The 26821-nt window shown below is 37.4% G+C and overlaps 2 protein-coding genes across 3 annotated transcripts; one reads left to right on the top strand and one right to left on the bottom strand.

Annotated features, from left to right (window-relative positions):
* Positions 1–1188: 1188 nt before the first annotated feature.
* Positions 1189–15701, bottom strand: LOC139945078 (uncharacterized). Of its 2 annotated transcripts, none has more exons than XM_071942331.1 (20): positions 15518–15701; positions 14020–14636; positions 13727–13835; positions 13261–13378; positions 12800–12977; positions 12039–12155; positions 11787–11903; positions 11454–11552; positions 10599–10754; positions 10288–10380; positions 9671–9772; positions 8973–9265; positions 8476–8629; positions 7569–7716; positions 6571–7308; positions 6185–6257; positions 5761–5833; positions 4876–4981; positions 3828–4198; positions 1189–3156 (listed from the first exon to the last, which is right to left on the bottom strand). In XM_071942331.1, exons 2-20 carry the CDS (start codon positions 14626–14628, stop codon positions 3034–3036), a joined length of 3777 nt encoding a protein of 1258 aa, XP_071798432.1. In that variant the 5' UTR covers positions 14629–14636; positions 15518–15701; the 3' UTR covers positions 1189–3033. The 2 variants fall into 2 exon arrangements, with proteins under 2 accessions (XP_071798432.1, XP_071798434.1); XM_071942333.1 differs by having other exon boundaries at positions 6583–7308.
* Positions 15702–15987: 286 nt separating this feature from the next.
* Positions 15988–26802, top strand: LOC139945050 (uncharacterized). The gene is made up of 10 exons (XM_071942306.1): positions 15988–16039; positions 16828–17007; positions 17227–17335; positions 18020–18097; positions 19636–19674; positions 20044–20153; positions 20595–20808; positions 21108–21273; positions 21914–23123; positions 23684–26802. Exons 1-10 carry the CDS (start codon positions 16011–16013, stop codon positions 23802–23804), a joined length of 2256 nt encoding a protein of 751 aa, XP_071798407.1. The 5' UTR covers positions 15988–16010; the 3' UTR covers positions 23805–26802.
* Positions 26803–26821: the final 19 nt, after the last annotated feature.

The raw sequence follows: 26821 nt of genomic DNA, 5'->3' as shown, positions 1-26821 counted from the left end.
AATGACAATAATTTACGAACGAAAGGCCCACAAAACAAATAATGAAAACGTTTTAATTTGGCAAAATTGTATTAAAGGCAGTGGACACTATTGGTAATTACTCAAAATAATTATTAGCATAAAACCTTTCTTGGTGACGAGTAATGGGGAGAGGTTGATGGTATAAAACATTGTGAGAAACGGCTCCCTCTGAAGTGCCATAATTTTCGAGAAAGAAGTAATTTTCCACAAGTTTGATTTCGAGACCTCAGATTTAGAACTCGAGGTCTCGAAATCAACCATCTAAACGCACACATTTTCGTGTGACAAGGGTGTTTTCTTCTTTCATTATTATCTCGCAACTTTGATGACCGATTGAGCTCAAATTTTCACAGGTTAGTTATTTTATGCATATGTTGAGATACACCAACTGTGAAGGCTAGTCTTTGACAATTACCAATAGTGTCCACTGCCTTTAACTAGATTATTTAGTGTATTTCAGTTAAATGTAAGCAGTGAACGATTACCCATGTAGAGTAGCAAAATACTACAACAATTTATGTCAATTGCTATACTAACAAATCACCATTTTGCTACTCCTACAAGCACTCAGTATGCACAAAACAAGTTCAGTAAAAAAGTGTAATGTAAAATTGTTGGACGAAATCGTTCTCTGATAAGTTTATAAAATAAAAGGCTTGTGTTTATTATTAGCATTACACTGTACTATCAAATAATAAAAAGACTAAGTAAACTATGTGAACGCACTTTAAAGTACTGGTCAAAAGTTATGAGGCCAAAGGGACTAAAGGTAGATCATGGGCTTTTGTGCAATAAAGGCTGAACAGAATGTAAGGTTGCACTACTACGTTGAACTTAGTGAATTAGACGCCGAAACGGTGTTCTATGTGTATTTATTGTAGTGGTGTTTAAAGGAACACGTTGCCTTGGATCGGACGAGTTGGTCTATACAAAGCGTTTATAACCGTTTGTTAAAAAATGCATAATGGTTGGAAAGGTGTTTTAAAAGAACAATACAATGATCCACACAAACATGCCTCGAAATTGTGTGGTTTTCCTTTTACTTTGCGAACTAACACGGTCGGCCGTTTATGGGAGTCAAAAATTTGTATGGCCGACCGTGTTAGTCGACGAGGTAAAAGGAAAAACGTGCAATTTCGAGGCATGTTTGTGTGGATCATTGTATTCTACTTTTACAGCATCTTTCTACCCATATGCATTTTATAACAGTTACAAACGCTTTTCAAAGACCAACTCGACCGATCCAATGCAACGTGTTCCTTTAATATGCTGATTATATTGTAATTAGAATTAATTATTTCTTCAGTCTACAATCGACCCTTATTATAAAGATTAATGTTATATACGTGTAGATGTTGTATTGAAACGAGTACATTATGACCTTAGGAATCTCATTTCTGCTTTGCAACATTCCTTTTAGTTCCAAAATAATTTCAGTTGTATTTATTTGAGTCTGTGTTGGATATCATCATATTCACGGAAGCAGTGAATGGACATGGGTTCGAATTCAGGTCGTGACAATTTGTGTCCTTGAACAAGACACTTAACTTTAATTGCTTCTCATCACCCAGGGGTAAATGGGTACCTAGCTGTGGGGGCAGAGATGGTTCGTGTGATTGATTTAGCTTAGTGCGCTACATACTAGGCAGCACAGGCTGTATAAGGGAGCTGAAATGAATTTAATGGGTGAGTGACAAGGAGTAATAATGATGGAAACACTTTGACACGCCCATGGGGAGTGACAAGAGCTATAAACAACTGACTAATATTATTAATGAGATGGGGGAGAGAGAGAGAGAAAGAAGAAGTCACAATCATAAATTTCTAAGAATTATGACTTACATTTCATAATTATGACAGATGTCTCACAATCATAACTTAGAAAAACACAATAATGACTTTGTAAAATCAGAACTCTGACTTATTCCTCATACATGTATATTAGCGTTTGTCATTTGTTCAATTAAGTCATATTTGGGTTATACATTATACCTTTTATTTTGACTCATGAAAAGTCATAACTGTGACTTTCTTTTTCTCTCTTGTCTCCCAATGTCATTTGCAAAGCTTCCAAAGCTTTACTTCTTTAAACAAATCATATTAAATAAATAAATAAATAATAAATAAATTAAAACTATAATTGCTGTATAGGCATTTAACAGCAATTTAATTGACTTCAAGCCCTACAGTCAAATGATAATAAAAACAAGTTATTTTATACCAAAGTAATTACGAACCTGAGGCTGCTTTTACAGAACAATGACTATGCTAGTACATATTGAAAAGGCACAATCTCCAAGTGCAAACAAAATGCACTGGAAAAAAAAAACCTACCAAGGCACTTTGCATTTCAGTTATGTTTGCATCTTCGTGTTGAATGTAAAAATATCAAAGAACTAAACCCCATTATCTTTGCTGTATATTTGATAAACCAATTTAAATTTACCTCACGCCCTACAGTAAAATGATTTTTAAAAAAATGCTTATTTTACCAAAATAATTGTGTACCTGAGGCAACTTTCAGACAACAATGGCAATGCTAGTACATACATGCTGAATATGCCGATTTCTCTTTAGTACAAACAAAGCCCAAGGAACCATTATAGAAATACCATTGTACAAATAATGAGGCACATTGTGGACGAAACCAAGAGCATCACCAAGCGCACCTTGGTTACCTAGCAACACCAAGCACACCTTGGTTACCTAGCAACACCAAGCGCACCTTGGTTTCCTAAAGGATGAACATTTTAAGTCAAACCCAGGCTGGTCGGAACCAGCCTTAGGACCATGGTATTATCCATGGTCCCAATAGCCTGTTCCATGCTAACATGTGTAAAGCACAGAGGGGAACCAGTGACACAATATAGTGAAAAGGCAGAAGGCAATGGATTGGGGGGGAAGGGGTGGTTAAAAAAACAGATTTCCAGAGAAATCACACCACATCCCTGAATTCATGTCAGCATCTTCAAAAAAATGAAATGGCTCTGTATTTTTCACCTACGGAAGATTTTAGTTGCGAGTTATTCTTCCTCCAGCAACTTTCCTTTGAGTTGATGTTGAGGCAGTGACTTGTCTCGTAGGCCTTGTAGCAGCAGTCACCTTCTGAGATCTTGAAGTCCTTGACACTTGGCTCTTTAGAAAACAAAAAAAAGTTTGGTGTAATTTCAAGCTTTGGTATGGTTATCAATCGGGCTTTGCACTTTGGAGTAAATACTTGCCATGTGGCAGCTGTTAGTGTTTAGCCGGTTCATACTTCCTGCGAATGCAATAACAATTTTGACGACACAGCCCTGTTTTCGCAGCGAATGTTTCGCTTGAGTTGAGCACAGCAAATTTTTCGTTGCAAATGTGTGGCGTCAAAATTTGTATCACATTTGCAGGAAGTTTGAACCAAGCTTCACTGGCCCTCACTTCAGGGCTTTAAAGAGGTGTTATGTAATGGTACTATGCACATATAATAAAGTCAGTGTTTCTTGTCACAACAAAGAATATGTTTTACCGTCATTTATTCATGTTGTATTTAATAAATGTTAATTTCTGCATCGGGGATAAAGAATATAATTTGGTTTTTAACCTTACACAGATGAGTAATAAGCACTGTAATTTACAGTACTTGAGTACGAACAAAAAATCTGATCCACAATTATTTGCCTGTGGATTTTTTTCAGATCTTGTTAAAGTTCTAACTCCTTATACAGTTCTGTAAACAATGGTGTATCAGGGTAAAAACCAACATAAATTCATGTTACATTTCCTCTTCCTCATGTACATGTATAAGGAGGAATGGTAAACAAAGCTGTTACCTGAGAAGTACTTTGAAGTTTAGGTTTTGCAGACTGTTTGTCGATACTTTGCCTGCCTCCAGAAGCGGAGCTTTTGGACTTGTGATCAGCTCTTGTCTGAGAGTGATGAGGCATTCCCTTTGTTTGATTTGTCTTGGAGTTTCCTTGAGAGTGTGAAACCGGTTGTGCCCCACGGTCCCCCTGGGTGTGTGACGCCTGGTTTGGCCTAGGGTTTACATGGGTGTGTGATGTCTGGTTTACTCCAGGGTCTACCTGGGTGTGTGGCGTCTGGTGTGCCCCATGGTTTGCCGTGCCTTGCCTGGCGAGGACAGCATTAGCAGCATGTCCTTGGGATTGATTTGAGGGTACCAGTTCCTGCCAAGTCACCATTCCTGAAAAATAAACCAAAGAGGCATGTAAGGTCTGATCTAGGGATAATTAAATTCAGACCACAGTTCAGTCTAGTCAAAAGTACAAATTTGTATTATTTTTTACTAATTTTATTATTTTATTTTCTGGTGATGAAACTAAAAGTGCATCATAAGGGAAATTAGTCAATGTACATGTAGCTCCAAGCTTGTGAAAACCTATACTATATACAAGTATGCTTGCTATTTGAACCAGAAACACAGGGTTTAACCCCTACTCTTCCACGATAAGTGTCGAGCAGCTATTTCACGAAACGCTAGGATCAATCCCATCTCGAGTTAGGACGAGTAACCCGTCCTAACTTAGGATGGGTTCAATGCGTCTCACGTATTTTGATACGAAACTGAACCCGTCCTAAGTCCTAAGATTAATCCTAAGTTAGGAAGAGTTTGGTGAAATCGACGGCTGGGTTCTTTAACTATGCACTACCGATCCTAGTACACTTGAGACATAGTACTTACTGTCCAAAACATTTCAAAGCAATTGTGGTAAATCTTGCTCAAGGACACAAGTGCACTCTGCTCAGAAACATCAAAGCTTGAGTCCGGTACTCAGCCAGGACATGCCCCGTTATTAAACAATTTGCTCACTATTATAGATTTCTTGTCTTTATCCTGAAATCAGTTAGTATAAAGCTCACCTTCTTTTTGATTTGAGATTCTGACTGTTTCCTTGGTAACAACCTGCCTACTGTCTGTAGTGATGTGTGAACCGCTCTCTGCTGAGTCAGGAGGTTGCTGTAAGAGCTGGAAGATTAAAAGAAGAAAAACGTGTAATAATGTTGTAAGAGATTGCCCTTTAACAAAGAAAATGTTCTTGTTCCTGTTTATGTTATGTTTGTCTGTTCCTAAGGCATCTAAGCATAAGCCTCGGCTTCCAGATGATGCCTCCATACTTTACTTTTTTTCTCTGCCTCGTTAAATAGTATACAAATATTGAGTGGCTCAGAGTGGAATGGAAGGAATATTATCGCAAGGTAAAATTTGGACTGTTCCATTTCATGAGGCTTCCCCTCGTGAAATGGAACAGTCCAAATTTTATCGAGCGATAATATTCCTTCCATTCCACGAATTAAAGCCACTCAATATTTGTTTGATATAACTGACATATAGATCCTTGTCATTTGATGTATTTTAAAAGTATAACATTATGAAAAATCACCATAAATTACTGACAACCAAAAATCATATAACGCCTCGTTTGGCAACAATGCACAAATATGATCATTGTTACATTATGACTAGAGAAATCAAACCAAACATCATGGCCCAGTTTCTTAAAGCTGTTAGCAGTATTCTTGGCTAACAAAGAAATGACTGCAGTGAAAGTTGCAGCAATGTTAAGTGTATTGGCTGGTTGGTTACCTACTTCTGCTATACAAAAACAATTGCTGTGCTTAGCATGACTTTGTGCTTACAGGTTTGAAATCGGGCCCATGTCTTTTCCAGACAGTATACAAAATGAAAGACAAAATTGATACAAATGCATTTTCATGAAATGAGAAAACTATCTGTTATCAACTTACCATCTGTATGTAATGCTGGAGAGCTGATTGTCTTTCCTTATGTTCAGCCAGTCTCTCAAGTAGAATATTAGAACTTCAAGTAAAAAATAAAAAATAATTAATTATCTCTCAAGGAGGATTGCATTGTATAGGATGAGTAAGAAGTACAGTACAAAATGGAAGAGCATTTATTTATGATAAATTTGAGGTGCGATGAAATGATAGCATTTTCACCTTTTGGTAACCTCTGGGGTTAACATTTCACAGGGCTTATGGGAACAGTGTCCTTGGCTCTTGAGAAGTAGACCGTAAAGCAGATTTATTTACATAAAGAACAAAATGGTTCAACATTTCCACATATTTCTTCTTCAATCAATCAGAGGGAATACGAATAACCAAATAACAGAAACAAATAAAAATTCATGTAATAATTTTAAGCTTGTACCTTTCATGAGGAATGGGGCCTGATTCCAACTCACTAATAGTTTCATCTTCACTGGGATAAGCTGCAATAGAATCTAAACAAAGAAGGACATAAAATGAAATTGTGAAAAATGGTAAATGGCTGGATGTTTTCACACTACATGTAGCAGAGTCTTTGTCAAAGAGGCATGGCCTTTGAGAAAGACTTGTAAGGCCATCAACAATTGCATTACCAAAGGTCATTTTGGTTGCTAAGACTATACTATTTTTCTCAAAATCAAATTGTTTGAAAACGTCTTGTACTAAACTTAAGATTATTTAAAAAGAAAATTCTACAAAATTAATTATATCTAGGATAAATTCAATAGAATTGTTGTGTTATAATTTCGTTTTACTAATATCACACACCTTTTAACTTACTTGTTGTTTTAGTGTCGTCCAATGTCGGCTGAATCTCTCTAAAATCTCTAAAATCCTCTTCTCTCTCACCTCGCCTTTCTCTGAGCCCACCCCAACCTCCAGTAACCCTCAAGATGTCACCTAGTGTCACCCCCTCTAGCCCCCTGGGTGCTCTGCTCTCTGGCCCTCTGGGTGTCTCATCCCTGAGAGGTGAACTATGACTCGATGGAGGTGTCATCTTTAACATCTGTAACCCACTAGAGATCAAATCCTGACTAGGAAAGGTGTTAGCGACAGGGTTGGATTTGATAGATCCTTCCCACTGATCCCCCACGACACCCGTAAAGGTAATCGGATTAGGATCAGCAACGGGGTACTGGTAATCCTGATGAGAGGAAAACTTCTTATCGACCGAAGCAATCACTCCATACTGCCTGTCTTGAGTGTTGGTAATCACCGGTGCAGGGAATCTACCGCTCGATACACTGTTGTTGTTTTGGGAAGAGAAGCCTTCAACTTTGCCGTCTCTGGTCGCAGTTACGTCCTCCATAAACTGGGTATAGAGACTGACTGGGATATCTTGTCGATGGGTGAAGTCTCTTGGGTTGTTGTGAGAGGGGTTAGTGGGATTAGTGTGAGGGTTGAATGGATCTTGGGAAGGGGGACTTTGAGATGCGGCAGTGGTGGATAATGAGAAGTTGGGGACATGGAATGAATTGTCTTCTCGGCCATCACCATCCTCGTGCTCTGAGCAGGGAGAAGAAAACAAATAGGGGTCTTGTCAAAATGAATCCATGGCAGGTAGTTGGATAACAAATCTCCAACTGTGTTGGATTTCTATTAGACATGGTTTTACTCACTGAAAGGTACAATTATCCAATGCACTAAAGATTAGTCTTTAAGAATTCTACCTTGTTTGTTATATAGTTCCCCGGCTCCTACTCTTTTTAGAGTATTTACAAGTCTTTGACCATATTTTACAGAATGAACATCTTTTAGTTTTGTACCATGTTTGCTGTCTAGTTCCCCGCCTCCTACTCCAACTCCTCGTTGTGGTGATGATACAGAGATAGTAATAGGGCTCGCTAATGGTCTGGTACCTTTTATTTTATCTGAAACACCACCTCCTAAAACTTCTCTAGTGGATTTTAAATCCTGGAAAAAAGAAAAAGAAAAAACCCACATTACCTGACCTGACCTTGCAGAGTCTTTCCTGAAGGGTGAATGACAGCTCTAGACACATACAGGATTCATCACTACATGTATCTATCAGGCAATCTCAGTGGTCTTGTTGGTAAGACAATGCTCTAGATTTACACAATACATGGGTCCCAACCCCACCCGAGTTATATGCCTGTGATTTTTTTTCACAGAGTCGGGAAAGTACGAGTATACAGTGCTCACACACATCAGTGTAAATGGGTAAAACCACAATTTATGTACATGTACAAGACACATAAACTGGTAAATTGGTGTAACAAAAGCAGTCAAATAGACACAAATTAAAAATACAAGAGAGAGGCAGAGAGCACACAGCAAAACACAAGGGATGAACAGTGAAGTAGACTACATCATAGACCTGATCAGTGGGCAATCAGTGGGCAGTTTGCAACAGCTAACTCTATCTTTTCTGGAAAATTATTACACTTGATAAGTTCCCACTGACATAATACTGAAGGTGCTATACATTTAACTACAATATTGTACAACGCAGGATACATGTATATGGCAAGTTTACAATGGCATTACCAGAACACAACGGAAATTGTGTAAATCATTGGTAAAGACACATAATTCACATAGAAAGTTAAACAAATTCTGTTTCTCCATGTTTTTATGTTCATAACGCTGCGCTGCCAGCAACCCAGCAGCACTTGCGTATGTGGCTAAAACAAATTAGTCTGTAAAACCTACCTTGATAAGAGGTGAGGCATTATTCATCTGGGAGAGAGCATCAGTGCAGAAAACTTGCACACCTTGTAATCGCTGAACTAACTGAGATCTCTGTTTCTGAGCTTTCTCAAGAAGTTTAGTCATCCCAGTCATGTCTTGATGATGCTGCTCTAATCTGAAAAGAGGACAAGATAAGAAACAAACTGTAATCACTCTTAACATGAATGGCAATAACAACCTTTGGTTAGAGTCCTACAGCAGCTTTTGATAGTATGGACAAACATTTCACTTTGTAGTACTGTTGTAATGTAACAACAGGGAGTACCAGAGTGATCCCGGGGCATACACATATTATGATCCGTAGGAGTGACATTCAGAAGGGCATATTCTGCTGCAAGAACAATCCCAAGAAGTGTTTTTTTTTTGGCATGGTGAAAACTGCAGCTCTCCGCATATTAATTTTGTTTAATACTTAATGCAGGCTAAGCCCTGCTACATGTATGAATCTGAATGAATACCTTGTCTGATATTGCTGGGTCTGATCACTCAATTTCTTATCTCTGTTGGCAAGTTCTTGACTATGTGCTGCCCTCTGTTGACCAAACTGCTTCTGATGATGGTCCGTCAGCTCAGCTAGCTGCTTCCGATGTGACTCCCGTAACTCTGCTTCTGAATGACTGCTTCGTAATTGCAGTTCACGTAGACGCTCGTCAATACATTTCTCTAGTTTCTCTTGCCAGTGTGCTTCTTGTTTCTGCTGGGCTGCTTCAAATTTAGCTTGTTGAAGAGTGAGCTCAAGTTGACTATTCTCCTGAAAGACATTCAATTAGTTTGATCAGTTTTCTTTTCAAGGATTATAATAAAACAGACAAAAAAGTTGAAAGAAGCAACAACAAATCTCTGAATAAACATTGCTAAGTGTATTGCCTATTCAAGTGTTTTGTATGCACAATCAAGATCATCTTTGATACCATTTTAGCCATTGTACCATTTCGTATTCTAGCATGAAGCGAAGGGTCCAATTTCATTGAGCTGCTAAAATATATAAGGAGATAAGCACAAGCATCTTTACTGACCAAAAGCTGACCAGCCATGCACCATTTGGTTTTCTGCTAAGTGTTGCTTGCAGAAATTTGCTTAACAATATTAACTGCTTAAGCAGCTTTATGAAATTAGGCAAAGGTCATTATCTTTTTTTGAAGATCCTGTTTCTTACCTTGTCTCTTGATACTGAATTAAACTCATTCTTCAGCTTTTCCAACTCTTGCTCCTTAGTCGCCAGTAACTCTTCATTTCTTGCTTCCTTAGAAGATTTCGCCTACAGGGGTGAAAATATTATCGTACAAACTATTAATAAAGTCTTAATTTTAGTAAAGATTACCAAGTCTTGTGAAATATAGAATTGTTTAAATTGTTGCGGTACCCACTGCTTACATAATAGGATTCGAAATGCCTCTTACTGTTTACATGTACAGATGTTTTAATTCGGCCTCTGGACGCAAATACATTTTTAATTGTGGATAAACCATTTTAAATCAAATCAAATCAAATCAACTGCTGGGCAATCTGGGAAGTTGTTAAGAAATCTGATTTAGAATGGTAAAGGTTGTGGGTTCAAATCTTTACACACATCAGTGTAAGGATAACATCAAATACTATTTTTTATCCCTGATGTCAAAATAAAATTTAATAAGAATAAGTTCACGCCTACTAAACAATGCATAATTATCAAGTTGTAAAAAGGAACTTGAAATGTGAAATTGTAGGTCTTGCAGACAAAAATGTTTTGTACGCAATGTGTCAGTTTGTGGCATCAGTGCCTACTTGATTTACCTTGTTCTTATCAAGAAGTTGCTGACGTTCCTTCTCAAATTGTTGACTTCTTTCTTGGAACTCTTTTCTCAATGTCTGGCTTTGTTGTCTTTCCTAAAAACATAAGCATTTTCCAGATCAATTATAAGAAGAAGTTTGTAAATATTACATCAAAAGGCTTTGCAAGACGTCCTAATTAGCCTCGCAGGCACTGCCAACCATGCATCTTACAATCAGGAAGATCTTGATTTCCAATCGAGGAAATATTTAGAATGTTTCTGAGTAGACATTAAACAACTGATTTATTAAAGTGATTAAACTCATTAACTTACCTCTGCCAGCATATGTTGCACCTGTTTGACTTGTTTCTCCAATCGATGACGTTCCTCCATTTCACCGTCTCGTTGTTTCTGAGCCTGTGCCAATATCTTCTGCTCAGAGATTAATTGATCTTTAACTTTGGACTGCTCTTCTTGAAGGGTGAGTAACTAGAAATCATAACAAAGCCAGCATCGTGAGACTGTTGCAAGGTATTACAAGAGTGCTTGAAAATAACACTAGACCACATGTGTGAGGCCAGTACTTTTAGCGTTGGGCTAGTAAAACTATGAGTGGACAAGCCTGATGTCAATGTATATTTTCTTTTCAGAACTGAGAAGTCTCCGGAACCTCCGATTATCTACTCCGTGGCAGTAGAATAAAGCAAGACAGTTCTCTAAGAACAAACTTTACCTGGCAAGTAGATACACACACGGTGTTACCGCAAACCAAATATACATTGATACCTCACCATGCAATGCCTCAAATCCTATAAGCCTGATGTCCTTGTGTTTTTCAATCGACTACCGGTAATAAGAGTTATACCTCATTTCATTGTGTAACACCTTCCTTGTGCAAAATGTTGACAATGAATCCAATACATGTATCTTAATTCTGTGAAGTATCGAAGTAGCATGACAAATGAGATCGATTTTTAATCTGGTCTTTGAAAAGAATTGCCGGTCCAGTAGAACCCGAGTGACTTCCATGTGGTTTTTTTTCCACAGAACTAAAGAAAGTACTAAGAATGCAGTGCTTTATACACGAATGGTTAAACAAATTTTAAAGTCACTTGGATTAACTAAATGTATTTCTTGACCATGGAATCTTTTTGAATGGTTTCAGCTTTGAAACTGTTGGCTACATACCTGAGTGACAGTGTCTTGATGTACTTGCATTGCTTGTTGTAACTCACGTCCAAGTTTCTCTTTTGCCTGATTTAACTCCGACTGACTCTCCTCATAAGCCTACAACAGCAGAAAAAAAGTAAAAATTATCTTTCATTCTCTCTTGTCTCTTGGTGTTTCTACTTTAACAACTTTTGAAAAGCATACATATATATGTAGATTATGCTCTTTCAGATGTATACCCCTAAATATTAAAAATTACCTAGGTCGATAAACGACTCATTATGCTAGATCACATCACAAATGGACAACTATTTCCTTGTTTCCTTTCTTAGCCGTTTCCTTTTCTCTCACCTTTCTTAACTCTTCCATTTGTTGAGCAATCTCTTTCTTTTCTTCCATCAATCTCTGGAGAGCGTCGTCTTTTTCTTGTTCTTGTTTCCTCCAGCCGTCCACAATTCTAGCAAGGGTCTGTCAAACAGTCAATAAATACCTCAGATTTTAAAAACATTTATAAATTCATTCAGATGTTACAGCTATTTGAGTAAAAGCTAAAACGAGAACCATTTTTTATTATCTTGATCGTCCATCATATTGCATCTGTACCTTATCAAGTTGTTCAATCATGGCATCTTTCTTGCGGTCAGTAGAGATAGCCACGGCAAGTTGCTGTTGTGTCTCAAGAAGCTTGGCTTGTACCTCTCCAATCTGGCTCTCACAATGCTATAAGGGAAGGGAACAAAACAAAGAACAAATTGTCATATCTGTGCCATTGGGGAAGGAGACAGGATTGCCTTAGTTACAACTCCCTATTCTGGTTTTACGTCCTTAAAAATATCTACGTAAGTGTTATGCCTAATAAATGTGTATCTGATATACATCCCCATGAACATTTCTAACTTAACCAGGGCTACAAAGGGCATCTGACAGTTATAAGGTAACTTTTATGTTCCCGAACCACCAGTGAATCAGGAGACTGAGCATGTGCGGAAACTTGATGAGAGTTCAGAGGTTAATGTACAGCCACAGACTCACTGTTATCACAACGAAAGTGTCTCTTAACAAAAAGTTTAAAATGCACAACCTGGAGTTGACATGATTATATCTGTGAGATGGAAAAGTTTTAATAAAAGCGATCTAAGTTAGACATGCAAGAGCAGAGATAATTAGAATTGGCAAAACATAGATAATGGCCGGACGTTCTGACCTTAAGCAGAGTCTTTCTCGAAGGCTAGAGAAAGACACTACCTGGGTTGAAATTCAGGTCATTTACATTTTTTAGTATTTATAACATACATGTAGGTCTTTCATAGGTAAGCAGTTTGCTTTAACTTATTCTATTTTCTCATAATTAAAACTTGTCTAACCTTTCTTCGATAACGCTCCTTCTCTAGATAATCCTTTAGCATCTGATTCTCAGCATACAGCGAGTTATCTCTGGAAGACATTGCGGCAGGAATATGCATTCCACTCAGATTCTTTAAGGAGGTTAGACCAAGACCACTGTCCATGGCAAGAGGAGAAACATCTTGGTAGGTGTGAGGCCTGAAAAAAGGAGTAACAGAGAGCTGTTGCTAGTATAAATATTGTGAGAAACGACTCCCTCTGAAGTAACAGTTTTTGAGATTGGCAATTTATCAATACTTGAATCTTAGAAAGACTTTAGGACTGAAGCTTTTTACAGGCATTTGAAAGCTCAACAAATTGTGAAAAAGGTGTTTTTCTTTTATTATTTTCTTGCAACTTGATGAACAATTGAGCTAAAATTTGTGCAAATTGTTCATAAATTGTCTTTGTGTTAATTGAACTTTGAACTTTGATGCCTTACCCAAGAAGTGAGTCTGTCCTATTGCTCTCAAAAGACTCTCTTGAAAAACCATTTTCTTCTCCACCATGAGTGGCCAGCAAGTCCCCGACACTCTCCTTCGATTCCAAACTGTCTCGTTCTGTTGAGAAATGAGAAATACAAGAAAAACTTATAGCTCAATTAGTTCATGTATTATTGTTCAGCTTTGAAGCCAAGCCCAACTACTAGTTAATCTCCAAAGCAGTACTTAAGCAGCATCCAGCAACAGAGTCCAGTATCATCCTGAAGATGATCAGAGCATACTGATTGAAACATTGAGTAATCAACCATTGTTTCTTTTCAGAACCAACTTTACTCAAAAGAGATTTACAATTAAGAGAGAGTCCCCAATCTTTAGCACAATACGCTTTTTCTGGCCTTGACATTGAACAAACTGGTAGCCATGACCTTAATGTTTGCATTTGTGTAAAATGACAAATTGACTTACCGAGACGTGGTCTGCTTGTTGTGTTGTGTTGGATCATGTGATACAAACTCCGTCTAACCTGTTCCATTTCCTGAAGACCTGCAAGGTTCTTGTCAGAACTTCCAAGTTTCTGTAGAAGGAAATTGAATGAAATTCAAAGTGGCAAAGCCCCATTATAAATTTATTTCTCAGAGAATTAAACATCCTTATATCAACAACTGTATAATTCTTTAAATGTTTTTGTTTGTTCAAGCGCCCTGAGAACATTTTTGGTGAACTAAAACACTATCGTTTCATCAAAGATTTGTCCCTACCTGGTGATGGGAGTATTGTTCAGGTTTAATTGTCTGAAGATCTTGGTGATTTCCAAATGTTTTTGAACTTCCAGCGGACGCATTAAGAACGTGTGAGTCTGTTCTGAAGCTGGAAGCTGTAGTTGTCTTCGTTGACTGGTTGCTGAATAGTTGCCTGTTTGCCTGATGATGGAAAGCCTGAGTCCGAGACTGAGATGAATGTTTTGCCTCTTTAGAGTCTGCCGTTGCTGGAAGTCTTAGTGACTGTTGATAACCTTGGTCGATGTTTGAGAAAGGGGTGTTTGGAAGAGAGATACCTCTTCCCCTGTTTGTGCCGACGTCTTGACGGAAGGAAGGTTGCGGTTGATGATTAGAGACGTTGTGTTTCTCTAGAGAAGACTCTGTCAGTGTTGATGGGTTGTTTAGTCTAAACTCTGGGCTGTCGTCATTGCTGCTCCCTTTGAGTAGATTTCCAGTCGACTGAGCCAGTGAAGCTCGTAAGCTTGATAATTGACTGGCTGGAGATAGAAGGTCTTCATTCGTGGCTAGTGCATTCAAGAGAGGTGATGTTGCTGTACTGTCGAGGGCATCTATCCCGCTTAAACTGTCTGTGTCTGTTACTGAAGCCATTGGATGTTCTTTATGTTGATGAAAAGCAAAACAAAATTGAGGTTAATGTTCATTCAAGGAAAATAAAATTTGCCTATGTTCCTACCATTTGTAGGTGGAGTCTTTGCTATACATTTACTATTGAATGTAGTTTAGTAAATAGTACAATGACTGTATACGATTGAAAAGTCTGATGAGTACACTGTTGATGTACATAGCTCTACCTGGGACAGAAGAGCGCAAGAGTAGTCTACATTTGTACATTATGATTACATAATAATACAATGTCTGTACAGCAGTTTTAAAATCCACTTCCAGATGGCTCAGGCTCCTCATGTTGATCCGCTCCCCACACATCAACGGACACACTCTTCACTCATTTGTACCCCCCCCCACCCTTCTGAGGCTATTTTTGTTTTTATTTCAAAACATCACGCATCAGTATTCTTCTTTTATCAAAAAAAATCAGAAATTTTTTGCCGCACATCAAACAAAGCTAACAAAACATTGTCATAATAAACAATTTAATAATTTAATAATTACATAACATTAACAAACATGTTAAAAAAAAATTCTACTTTCCTAATTCTTCGCAAAAGTTTCCGTTATCCTGCCAACAATTTCTTCATTTCTTTTTTTCAAGTCAACAAAAAAGAACAGCAAATTGTTTATGAAAATATAAATTTAAAAAGAAAAGTATCTAGTTCTAATTCTATTTCTAAATAATTTACTCAAATGCAATATTCCTTTTAGATTAAATCAATGAAAAAGTGTAGCATTGTATAGACAGTTTTCCCAATATTTGGCATTATGGTAATAATTTTTTTTATTCATTTTATATATTTATTTTTAACTAATTAAAGAAATATCACAACTGGTTAAGGTGAAGTTCAACATAAATTCGACTTACGTTTTTTCCCCTCGCAGTTTCAACAAGCTCCGTTTAAATTCAGTATTCCTTCCACAAATATAAAGAGATGCAAATCGTCTTTATGATAATTAGTCGGTCATGTATCAAATGCTAGTGTAAATATGAGGTATTTTCGTCGATTTATGAGATAACAGGGAGTGCTAGATTTTTTATGGACGGCATTTTTAAATTTTGCTCAGTTGACGAAAGTAAATAGAGCTTAACTTCCGGTAAGCAAATAAATATCACTACTTGCAGTTTTCGGGAATAATTTGCTTAATGAAAATAAAATGCTCTTATTAATTTACTCTAAGTAAACACAATATTTTTAATTAAAATGCCAATCAAATTTGTGGCAAAACAATAAATTCATAACGGAAAAATAAATGCACTACTTCTTGCACTGCGGAAGTTTACTTTGTTTATGTTGAAAACTGGTCCAGACGAGACGCTCAAATGTAGGTCACCGATAGAGGGCGCACTTTTTGTAAGCATGGACAGCAACTCGGGGACAAAATTAAGGTAAAATTCACGTTTTTCGATATTGTAATGAAGTTTATATGTGATAACTAGCTGCAGTATACTTTATAGTCACATTCACTATTTATTTGGGTAGTAATCATTCAAACCATGACTATGAGTAGCTAACTTCAAAACGAACGGAGCGAGTAACAACACACTATTGTCCGGAAACTGGACAATTTAAATAAAACGTGATTTAAATAAAATAATATAATAACTTTAAGCTGAAAACTTACTCAAAATTTATAACAGTTTCTAAGCAGAAAATATTGCTTGACAGACACATCATACCTTCCATCACAAGACACTTTCTAACCTTGTTTACTCTTTACTACTCTCTACTTCCGGATGTTTGCCTTGTTTTGATTTGAGAGGGTCACGCCTGCTAGGCCTACTATGCCTACTATAGGGCTAGGCCTTTTTCGGGCCTCCCCTACTCGTAGAACTATTTTGGTTTCGTCGGCTATCGTCCATTACGAGAGACGATAGCAAACAAAACCAAAATAGTTCTAGGAGTAGGCATCCCCAAGGCCAAGGCCAAAGAAAGAGAGGTTAAAAAAAAAAATTACCCGCGCTGTGATGTGTGTGACTGTGACAATGACTAGACTCGATCAAAATTGAGCGCCAACTAACGATTTATCAACCTCAAGACTTTTCCAAAAGATAATCATTGGCATCTCCATTGAACATCTTTAGTTAGATAGAAGCAAACTAAATAAAATGAATTTCTGGACATAAAACAAAAAGAACTAGATTTGTATCAACCTGTTTTTTTTTTTTTTTTCCAGTCACAAGCAATATAAAGCCTTACTGAAGAAACAAAAACGACAGAAGCAACGTCAAGCTACAGCCAGACTGCAAGAAGAGCTAGAGGTTAAAGCTTTGCCCCCAGAACCAATCGCTGCTGAGGAGGCATCAAGACAAGATGAACAAGAAGAGGAAAGACTACGACAAGAGGAAGAAGAAAGGTTGGTAGAAAACAAAATTGGAAGAAGCTCTAAATAGTAGTTGATAGCAATGACTGTTAAGATAATCGTAAAGACATTTCCGAAGTACCAGACCTGGTGTTTTCATAGAGTGTGCTCTATGCGCAAAAAACATTTTTAATTTAAGTATGAAAATAACATTTGAAAAAGATTTGTCCTTGATTTTTGCTACATTTAATTATCTTTTTATCTGGCGTGCAGGAAACGAGCCCATGATGCTTGGCTGGAAAGAGAAAGACTGGCTCAGGAGGAGTTTGAAGTCAAAAGGAAGAAAGAGGAATCAAAGAAACAGAAATTTCGAGAAGAACAAGTACGTACATGTAGACACGCACATCAACATTGGAAAAGAGGTTGCATGCATGTACTTCTTTAGTCAGAATAACTTACTCTTTAAAGTTGCTAGTTTAAAAAAAAAAGCTGTTCTCATCCTCTTTTTGTTTACTGTATTTACATTTTTTGAAAAAAAATGTTATGCAAGTTCAAAATTCCAATATGAAAGCCACTTTTGATAAGGGGCTATGACAAAAGAAAAAACATTTAAGATGACTAAATTTTGGAATTAATATTCCTCTTACGACTACATGTAGATTGTAAGATAAAGGGAATTGTTAAGCAGGCAGAGACTTACAAAGGGATGCAGTACATGTAGGTGGAACGAAGCTGCTGTAATGGCGCTTTGTTCTACATCTGAAGAGTGTGGGTGGAAACAAGTCGCCACACTAGTTGCACATTTTCCATGTAAATATCTGTAGAAGAGACGGAGGCTGACTACAGACGGTCTGAGACCTACTATATGGTGAGAAACTCTTCACCAACAAGATAAAACTCTCTGCACTTTATCTGAAAAAGATAAATGACAGGCAGAAGCTCTGGCGCAAATAAGACACCGATTTCCCTGAAAAGTTCCAAAACGTAAATCATATAAAGCCTGTGTTTCAACAATTTATGTTATCTTACTGAGTAATGGGTTTGTTTACTTTGTCTATCTCCATAGCAACGCATCCAGGAGGAATGGGAGGCAAGACAGCAGATTGAGGATCAGAGTGTCATTAAGAAAGAGAAGGAGCTTGAGGTGACACTGATTATGCATCTCTGTTTGACGCTGATTATATATCCTAACAAGTTAACAAAACTCAAGTCTTATTTCCAGTTTGTGAATCGAATGAGAAGAATGTTTATGATTATTTCTTTTTTTATTATAAAGAACCTCAATATTTTTGTTGTTGAAAACATCCCAAAGATGTATATTTTGTTAGGTTAGGATTTCGAAAGCACCCTGTTTACCGACGTACATCTCTTTTGAGTAGTGTTGGTTCTTCTCAGAACCAGTGGTTGACAACTCAACGTCTCGATCAGTAAGCTCTGAGTCTGATCTGCACATGGTGGTAAAGCAAACCTCACCTAATTATATTCCTATAATGCAAAGTTTCAAATACTACTTGTGTTTTTTGTAAACACTTCATCAATGCCATCTGTTCTTTTTGTGTCAATTTTGTTCATGAATAATAATAATCGGGTGCGTCTTTAATAAATTGTTGTTAAAACCTCTGTTCAGCTATTTGAACTATTGCCACCAAAATATATGGTGAAGTAGTTTTCAATTTGCTGAACCTCATTTATGAAGTAATCTCCCTCTACATATCGAACAAGCTACCATCGTCTCACTTTTAAAGATTCTTTAAAACAAATCTGTTCAATTCATCATATACATGTAATGCAAGTTTCTTTTTCTTCTTTGAAGCGCTTAGAGACTTTCTTCTGCAGGTGTTAGGTGCTGTATAAGTACAGTTGTAATTATTAGAATTATTTTTTTTGCAAATCCCTTTTTCCTTAACTGGAAGATGCTCACATTATCAGCTAAGACGATTGGACGAAGGATTACCTCATTTCTTGATGTCAAACCATTGTATCTTTTACCAAATTTGAAATGAAGTAAATGTAGGGGGGAAATATTGCATGTTCGTGCGTAGTTTGCCCTCAAAGGATTCGTGAACTGTCTTATTGAAAGGGGGGAAGTAAATACAAAGTTAATGATTTGTCACCTAGTAAAGAAGTGTACAAAGCCAAAATATATTATTATAACACGGAAGAGGTCTTATTTTCTGTACAAAATTGGTAGAGCTGACCCAAAAATTGCAGACAGCAGTCACGTTTTGAAATGACAAACATGTGTAACATTGGGCTTAATTTGTTGTATGAGTCGGGAGAAAATAGTGAAAAAACCTTGCACAATTTTCAGCATTGTCTTTATTTTTTGTTGTAACAACCGAGATTTGTTTTCTTTTTTTGATACAGTTTTATCGTTGTAGAGGAAATATTTCACAGAAAAAAAATGTTTCTAGTATGAACTAAGTAGTCTAAAATTAAACAATGATTATTATAATCATTACCAATCCTGTATTTTACTTATAAAGGACTAATGGAGTACAGTTAGTCATTTTGAAAACTATGTCTGTTGCACCATGTACACATGTTTCATGATGGATTTGTGAGAACTCATTCTGTCGTAAATGACAATCTGATTTATTGACTGTCTTTTGCTCTTTGTAATAACTTAACCAGTATCTCAGACTTTTCATCTTCCATTGTCCAATGTGTGTCTCTACTTAGGATATATTGCAACAACTGGACAAGGAAATTACACAAGAGGTAAGGACAAACTTCTAAGTAAATATTTATTTATTTTGATTTGATTGCACATCCAACAGCAAAACTAGCGCCAATAACAGGATGGATAAGAAACATTTTTAGAGGTTTTTTAAAAGAGTTTATAGTGTTCACTGTGGAAAAGAGTCTGTGTATAATTTGTGTTAGCGTGACACAAATTTAAATGACAAGGCGCCCCCAAACAGAGGTTTTGACAAAATGGGGAGACTACCAACATAATGGTGGATAGCTCAGGTGGTATTGGAGCATTGAAAAGATAATCCAGTTCAAATCTCGCTCTAGTAAATTTTTCTTTGTTCCACCCCATATTAGTATTTTATACTTTTACTACCTTTGTTTATTTTCTTTTAGGCCGACAAACCAACCCATAACCCAGAGGCTCCACGGGGTCAAGCTCAACCAGCGAAACGAGATGTGTGTCCGTTCTATCTAAAGACCGGAGGATGTCGGTTTGGTGATAGGTGCGTAAGGAGTGGAGGCACCCTCTTGATGTTTTTTAACAAGAGTTGTATACTATTCCAGGTTTATATGGCTTAACAATGGAAATTTTGTATTCCCTCCTCAGCCTCAGCTTCAGCTCCTCGTTAGTTTTTTAGTAAACATCTACATATTTATAGGATTAAACCAATCAAACGACTCCAAAGGTGCCTTCAAGCAGCTCTATGAAGTTTTGCAAAGGGGCCAATAAAAAATACCGTTTGACAAGTTTCTTTGCTAAACAAAAATTGGATGGGACACCAGTCACAATAATGTAAACTTAATGAAATTGTGGCTGGTAACTTATTTATGTTGAGCAATACTTTTCTGTGCTGAGCACGTTTTTGTGCTTACAGGGTTTATGGAATTGAGCCATGGTCTCTGTAAAAACAACAATCTGAATTGTCCTAATTGAATTCCAACAGGTGTTCCCGGGACCATCCACAGCCAGAGAGCAGTACTACCTTACTCCTCCCCCATATGTACGTTGATTTCACAATGGAACAGAGCCATAGGGATGAGTACGATACTGACATGAGCTTGGAGTATGATGAAGGAGATGCTTACCTGAGATTCTTAGAGTTTTATGAAGACGTCTTACCAGAGTTCAAGGAGATTGGTACATTAGTACAGTTTAAGGTAATAATAATTATATGGAGGTAATGCGCAAATCTTCAGGAAAAAAATGAAGGGTGGCACAAAAGTAATGTTCTGAACAAGTAAAGAGAAACACTCCCCATTGTACCAAATCCCCCCCCCCCCTCTAAATAATTCCTGAGATTACCAGGAGACAATGAAGACACGAAAGGAGAAGGGGTGGGTACACCATGCTACATATTGAGCACAAAATGGTTGTCCTGGTGTCTTTGTTTAATTATGAAAAACATTATTTGGAACTTATTCCTTTATGTGTGTTTTGTTATCATTTATATTTGTAGGTTTGTTGTAACTGGGAGCCACATCTTCGTGGCAATGTCTACGTTCAGTTCAAGAGAGAAGAAGACAGTAGTAGAGCAAGAGAGATGTTTCATGGTCGATTCTACGCTGGAAAACAATTATCTTGTGTCTACACACCTGTTGCCAGCTGGAAGGCAGCTATCTGTGGTTAGAAATTAATTTTTTACTTTATTACTTTAAAGACAATATCATTTCAAAGTGGAGTACTTGCCAACTTTTTTTGACTAGAGATATGTATGTGAGAGAACTTCTTTCTTTTTGTCACTCTGACAAAGATAAACCATACTTTCTTTAAAGGAAACGTCCCCTTTTTAAAGGCTAGGTCACGAATTGGCCCAACTCCGAAAATGAATGAACATAAAAAGTTAACTTTCTAAGACGCACTGCAGCTGTTGGTAGTATAAGTATTTTGAGAAACAAATTCCATTTTCAAAGTAATATGTTTGGATTGTATACTTTTACATCCCAAAACCTTTGAATCTGAGAACGATTTATGCATGAAATGTTACTCAGATCTCTGGGGGTTGGTGCCCATTTTTGAATGTTGTAGCTAGAGATGTGTCGAGTACCTTCTGTCACCTCGATGAACTTGGATTGATTTGAGATTTTTTGTTAAAATACAGTGGTAGTTTATTGCTGTTTTTTCATCAAGTAACATGTATTCAGCTGAAACTTGCAAATGAGACTTTTATTGCGTCTTTCTTTCAAGAGATACAAATATAAAAGTAATGCTTTTCTTTTCGTCATTCTCAAACATAAAATTGCTTTTCATTTTTTTTTTATACAGGAATGTTTCATCAGAATAAATGCTCTAGAGGGAAAAACTGTAATTTTCTTCATGTCTTTATCAACCCAAGACATGAGTTTGCCGACGCAGACCGAGACTTCAAAACTACAAATCACTGGAGAGATCAGAGCCAACGAGGCTGGAGGTTCGGTAATGACAGGAGTGAAAGAGGTCAAAGAAGCCGTAGCAGAGAGCGAGAAAGATACAGAGATCATCATCGTAGAAGCCGCAGCCCAACTTGGGATAAAAGAAGATCAACAGATCGAAGAAGGAGTAGAGAAAGAGATCGTCAGGGTTCAATAAGAAGTCGTAGATCAAGGAGCCGCGACAGATCAAGAGCTAACAAGTCTCGAAGTAGAAGTAGATCCCAGAGTCGAAGCCCTTTAAAGTCAAGGAGACACAGGTCCAGAAGTAGAAGCCCTACCAAGTCAAAGAGAAACAGGTCGAGAAGTAGAAGTAGGTCCCATAGTCGAAGCCCTACCAAGTCAAGGAGACATAGGTCGAGAAGTCAAAGTAGATCACAAAGTAGAAGCCCTACCAAGTCAAAAAGAAATAGATCAAGAAGTAGAAGTAGGTCCCGTAGTCGAAGCCCTACCAAGTCTAAGAGAAACAGGTCAAGAAGTAGAAGTTGGTCACGAAGGAAATTTTCAAGAAGTCCAAGTCCATCTAGGTACCACAGGTCAATTAGATCAAGACACAGAAAATCCAGAAGTCGCTCAAGGTCTCGTAGTACAGGCTTTGATAGATCTTCAGTTTATGGAACGTCAATCAAACGCAAATCAAAAGAACATCAAGAATCTTCCTCGGACACTGATGAGGTTTCTAAAAGTAGGAGTAAGAAGAAGCCCTCTAAAAAGTCAAAGAAGAGAAAGCGTAGCAACACCAAGGAGGAAGCAACCATTAAACTAGAACACATTGAGGAAATCAACCGGGAAAGTGACAATACTCGCAGTCCAGCACGCGAAGCATCAAAACCTGATAAAACTGTTGAACAATTTGCGGCAAAGAAAGAGGACGATTTTGAAAGAACACCAGCATCTTCAAGAGTCACTGCTGCAAAAATAGAAACTTTTGATGATTCATTATCATGTGTTGCCATAGCAACAGGAGATGCACATTCAACGGTTGTACGCGGAGAAAGTGTTTCAAGACATTGCTCGGATGGAGAAAGCGAGGACACTTCAGAAGTTTTTGAGGAGAACAAATCAAGGTAAAAGTAGTAAAGGAAATGATTTGCAAAAAATAATTGCATTTTGTTACAGAGGCAACCAATTAGTATTTTGAGATAGAGATGTGTCATGGCCGGGCTGTCTAGTTCCGGAGTTGTCAGTAGCAATGTTAGAACACCACTCAGCTAACCAGGTTACCAAATGCTTTATTTTTGAAAGTGGAAGGGCCTTGGTAAAAGGCACCTCTCTGAGGAAATTGTTAATCTGTATTGAAACATTTCAATGGGGATCAAGACAATGAACAGGGGGTATTGGGGGCAGTTGACGTGACTGGTTCACCCTGTGAAGCATCAAGCCTGACAATGGTACAGCAATCTCCAGTTTGAAGAATTCCTGTTTCTAAAACTTCTGCAATTGCTGATGGGGATTGATTTGTCTGATTTAGATTACTCAACCTCGCCCATTCTGAAGACATTTTGGAAACAAAGCCAAAAAATTTAGGTCGATATATATTTTATAATAATTTATAATAAATTAGTTAAATTCTTCAAATTAAGCTGTGGTGGAATAAAATATTGTTTTGGTCTGTTGAACTCATCAGGTCCACAAGCTTGGAACGACAGATTGAAACTCATCCAAAGAGTCATAAGAAGAAACGGAAACATAAAAAGCAAAAGCACAAGAAAGATAAATCATCACCTACTCATACCATGGAAAGGTAATCTTTCAACTCGAAGTGGTGCAAGACGCTTCGGAAGTTTAGACAAGAAAGACAAATCATCACCTACTCATACCATGGAAAGGTAATCTTTCAACTCGAAGTGGTGTAAGACGCTTTGGAAGTTTAGACAAGAAAGACAAATCATCACCTACTCATACCATGGAAAGGTAATCTTTCAACTCGAAGTGGTGCAAGACGCTTTGGAAGTTTAGACAAGAAAGACAAATCATCACCTACTCTAACCATGGAAAGGTAATCTTTCAACTCGAAGTGGTGCAAGACGCTTTGGAAGTTTAGACAAGAAAGACAAATCATCACCTACTCATACCATGGAAAGGTAATCTTTCAACTCGAAGTGGTGCAAGACGCTTCGGAAGTTAAGGCGATGTATTGTTTTGTTTGGCCTTTTTGTAAGAATAATGGAGAACTATATGAAACCCCTGAACCCCTATAAATAGGCCAACCTGCTCACACTCTTCAGTCTCCTGACGATACCCCTCCCCATTCGCTGGACTTTTGGCCCAAAAAGGGTCTCTCGGTTCGGTCACCAACACCCTCGTGGGTGCCAGCACCCGCGAGCTGGCTTGCTCCAAACTTGACCCGTTCTCTAGTGGAAGCACCCCATGTGTATTCTAACTCAATTTCACCGAAGACTTGCAGCAGCAGGCTTGTTCCGTCACCACAAAAGGACACCCAAATGTGCGTGGTGTCACATCATACCAGTTCGTGGAAACCTTGATTCAGCGCGCTACCAAATTGTGTAAACATTAAGTTATTCACAAAGTTCCAATGCCCCACCATCGTAACTAATAACACATTAATGAAGCTCCTGGAGCTTTGAAAACTTCATGTAATTTGAGGCCTCGCTTCAAATGTTCTAAACTAGGCTGCAAACTAAAGAAAAACTCTAAGTTGTTTTGAACACAATCACTGTAAATAATAACTCTCATGGGCCTATACTCGAGTAAAACTCGACTGAACTAAACGATTCTTACGATTTTAGTCAACTAGTTAGTTTACCTTTCTCTGTGTTTTCAACAATTTCATCTGGATCTTCACCCTCATATTTAACAAGCTCTTTGGTAAGTTCCAATATATCTTTACAATCTTCGGTGGTCGCCCGACGTATAATGTAATCATAACCCATAATTTCATTTACAAATTTAGGAGTATGAGCACTATTTATATTTATAAAGAGTAGTCCAAAGTCAAGGTGCAGTGCTATTGTCAAGTTTTCACCCATGGGTCATGCTATGCCCTGCTCTCCCGGGCCCGCTAATTCTCCCCCCCCCCCAAACTGCAATGCAATGATTTGGTAAAAGAGGCAGGGGAAAAATATTGCAATGTCGTTTGGAAAAAAAAAAAATCGTTCAGGGCGATGACTGGTCGCGTTCCGGTCATATTATTCGCGCATGGGTGACGTTCGACTGTGGAGTACACATGGCTCTAAAATGTGAATTTAAAGGAATGTAATTTTAGGGACCAATCCTTTTGTAGATTTAAAATTCAATCTAACATTTGCATTTTAAATGCTTCAGATTTTGTTTTTAATCTTAAAATTGATTGATTGATTACTCAAATTAGCCTACAATCTTTTGGATTAACATTTTAATCCCTCCCATGAAAAATGGCGATTACTAACCAGTAATGCGGCCTTGAACTCATTTGGAACCAGGCTATCTGAGCATGACGATCGCATCACTGGTTAACAATAGCCGTTCATTGTAGAAACTCAGAGTGAGTTCCAGAGAGAAAAAACATTGATTGTTCGAAAAAAAAAAAAATAATACAACAATGTCATATCTTGTTAACGCACATTGATAAGCAGTAGGACCCTACGCCGCGTTTGTTGATGTGTACAGGGTACAATGTATGTACCCGTCTCAGTCCACACGTTGTGTAACGCAATCGGTCTATTCAATCCCACGTATTTGAAAAATATTTCATTTAAAAGAAGAATTTACTTTCAGTTGTGCGAAATCTGTTACAAAATGTTCTTCAAATGGCGTCACCCCCTGAACTCATTGCATATTTTGTACACCAAAACACAAATTAATGGTGTTTTTCTTTAAAACAAAATTTCAATGTGTAGCAAAACTTTGTTTAATATCTACAAAGGTTACTCATAAATATAAGCTGCTATAATGGCATTAACCAAGCTACAAAATACTGCATCTGAGCTCCTCTTTTAAGATTTTAAGAAAATTATATAATAATTTATTTCATATGTATGATAGGCCTTTACAACCATAGGTGTGAATATCATTGCATATTTTGTACACGAAAACACAAATGGTGTTTTTATTAAAAACAAATATTAAATGTGTAGCAAAACATTCTTTAAAAATGTTACTCTTTAAAATGTAAGCTGCATCAACCAAGCTACACCACACTGCATCCGAGCTCCTGTTTAAATGACAACAGTTCGAAACCTCTTGCATAAAATTCATATTTTCACACCATAAGTAGTGTTTTTCTTTTTAAAATACTTCATTTGTTAGAAGAATTGACTTAATTGTGCGAAATCTGTAATAATTACTGAAAATTGCATCATCCCAAGTACTGCATCTGAAATGGTTAACTCAGTAAAAGTGAAAGAAACAAAAATAAATTATGTCGGTTGAGTTTCTTGTTTTGGTTGATTAGGGAGTTTTGCTGGGACCAATTTCATAGAGCTGTTGCCTGGGATCGGGGAGTTGGTCTTTGAAAAGCATTTGTAACCATTTGTTATAACATGCATGTAGTAGATGTTTTAATGCTTATGGTTAGAAAGATGTTTTAAAAGTAGAATATAATGATCCACACAAGTAAGCCTCGAATTTGCATGGTTTTCCTTTCACTTTGAGAACTGATACAGTCGGCCATTTGTGGAATCAAAATTTCGGTTACAAACGCTTTTCATGGACCAACTCGCCCGATCCATGGCAACATGTCCCTTTAAGCACAAATAGTAGCCAAGCGTAACAAAATTATGCTTTAATACCAGAATAAGTTGACCAACTAAAATACCATCTTACA

The sequence above is a fragment of the Asterias amurensis genome, chromosome 12 (genome assembly GCF_032118995.1).
Source record: "Asterias amurensis chromosome 12, ASM3211899v1".
Lineage (NCBI taxonomy): Eukaryota > Metazoa > Echinodermata > Asteroidea > Forcipulatida > Asteriidae > Asterias > Asterias amurensis.
Note: the sequence above shows the minus strand (reverse complement) of the source record. Positions and strands in the feature narration are given on the sequence as shown.

Excerpts from the sequence above, each read along its gene's own strand:
- LOC139945078 (XM_071942331.1), bottom strand. The coding sequence starts at position 14,628 with ATGGCTTCAGTAACAGACACAGACAGTTTAAGCGGGATAGATGCCCTC. Across the intron at positions 12,978-13,260 it reads AGGACAGACTCACTTCTTGG|GCCTCACACCTACCAAGATG; the intron begins GTAAGGCATCAA and ends TCCTTTTTTCAG. Across the intron at positions 8,630-8,972 it reads ACCCAGCAATATCAGACAAG|ATTAGAGCAGCATCATCAAG; the intron begins GTATTCATTCAG and ends TCCTCTTTTCAG.
- LOC139945050 (XM_071942306.1), top strand. The coding sequence starts at position 16,011 with ATGGACAGCAACTCGGGGACAAAATTAAG. Across the intron at positions 19,675-20,043 it reads ACAAGGAAATTACACAAGAG|GCCGACAAACCAACCCATAA; the intron begins GTAAGGACAAAC and ends ATTTTCTTTTAG. Across the intron at positions 21,274-21,913 it reads CTGGAAGGCAGCTATCTGTG|GAATGTTTCATCAGAATAAA; the intron begins GTTAGAAATTAA and ends TTTTTTATACAG.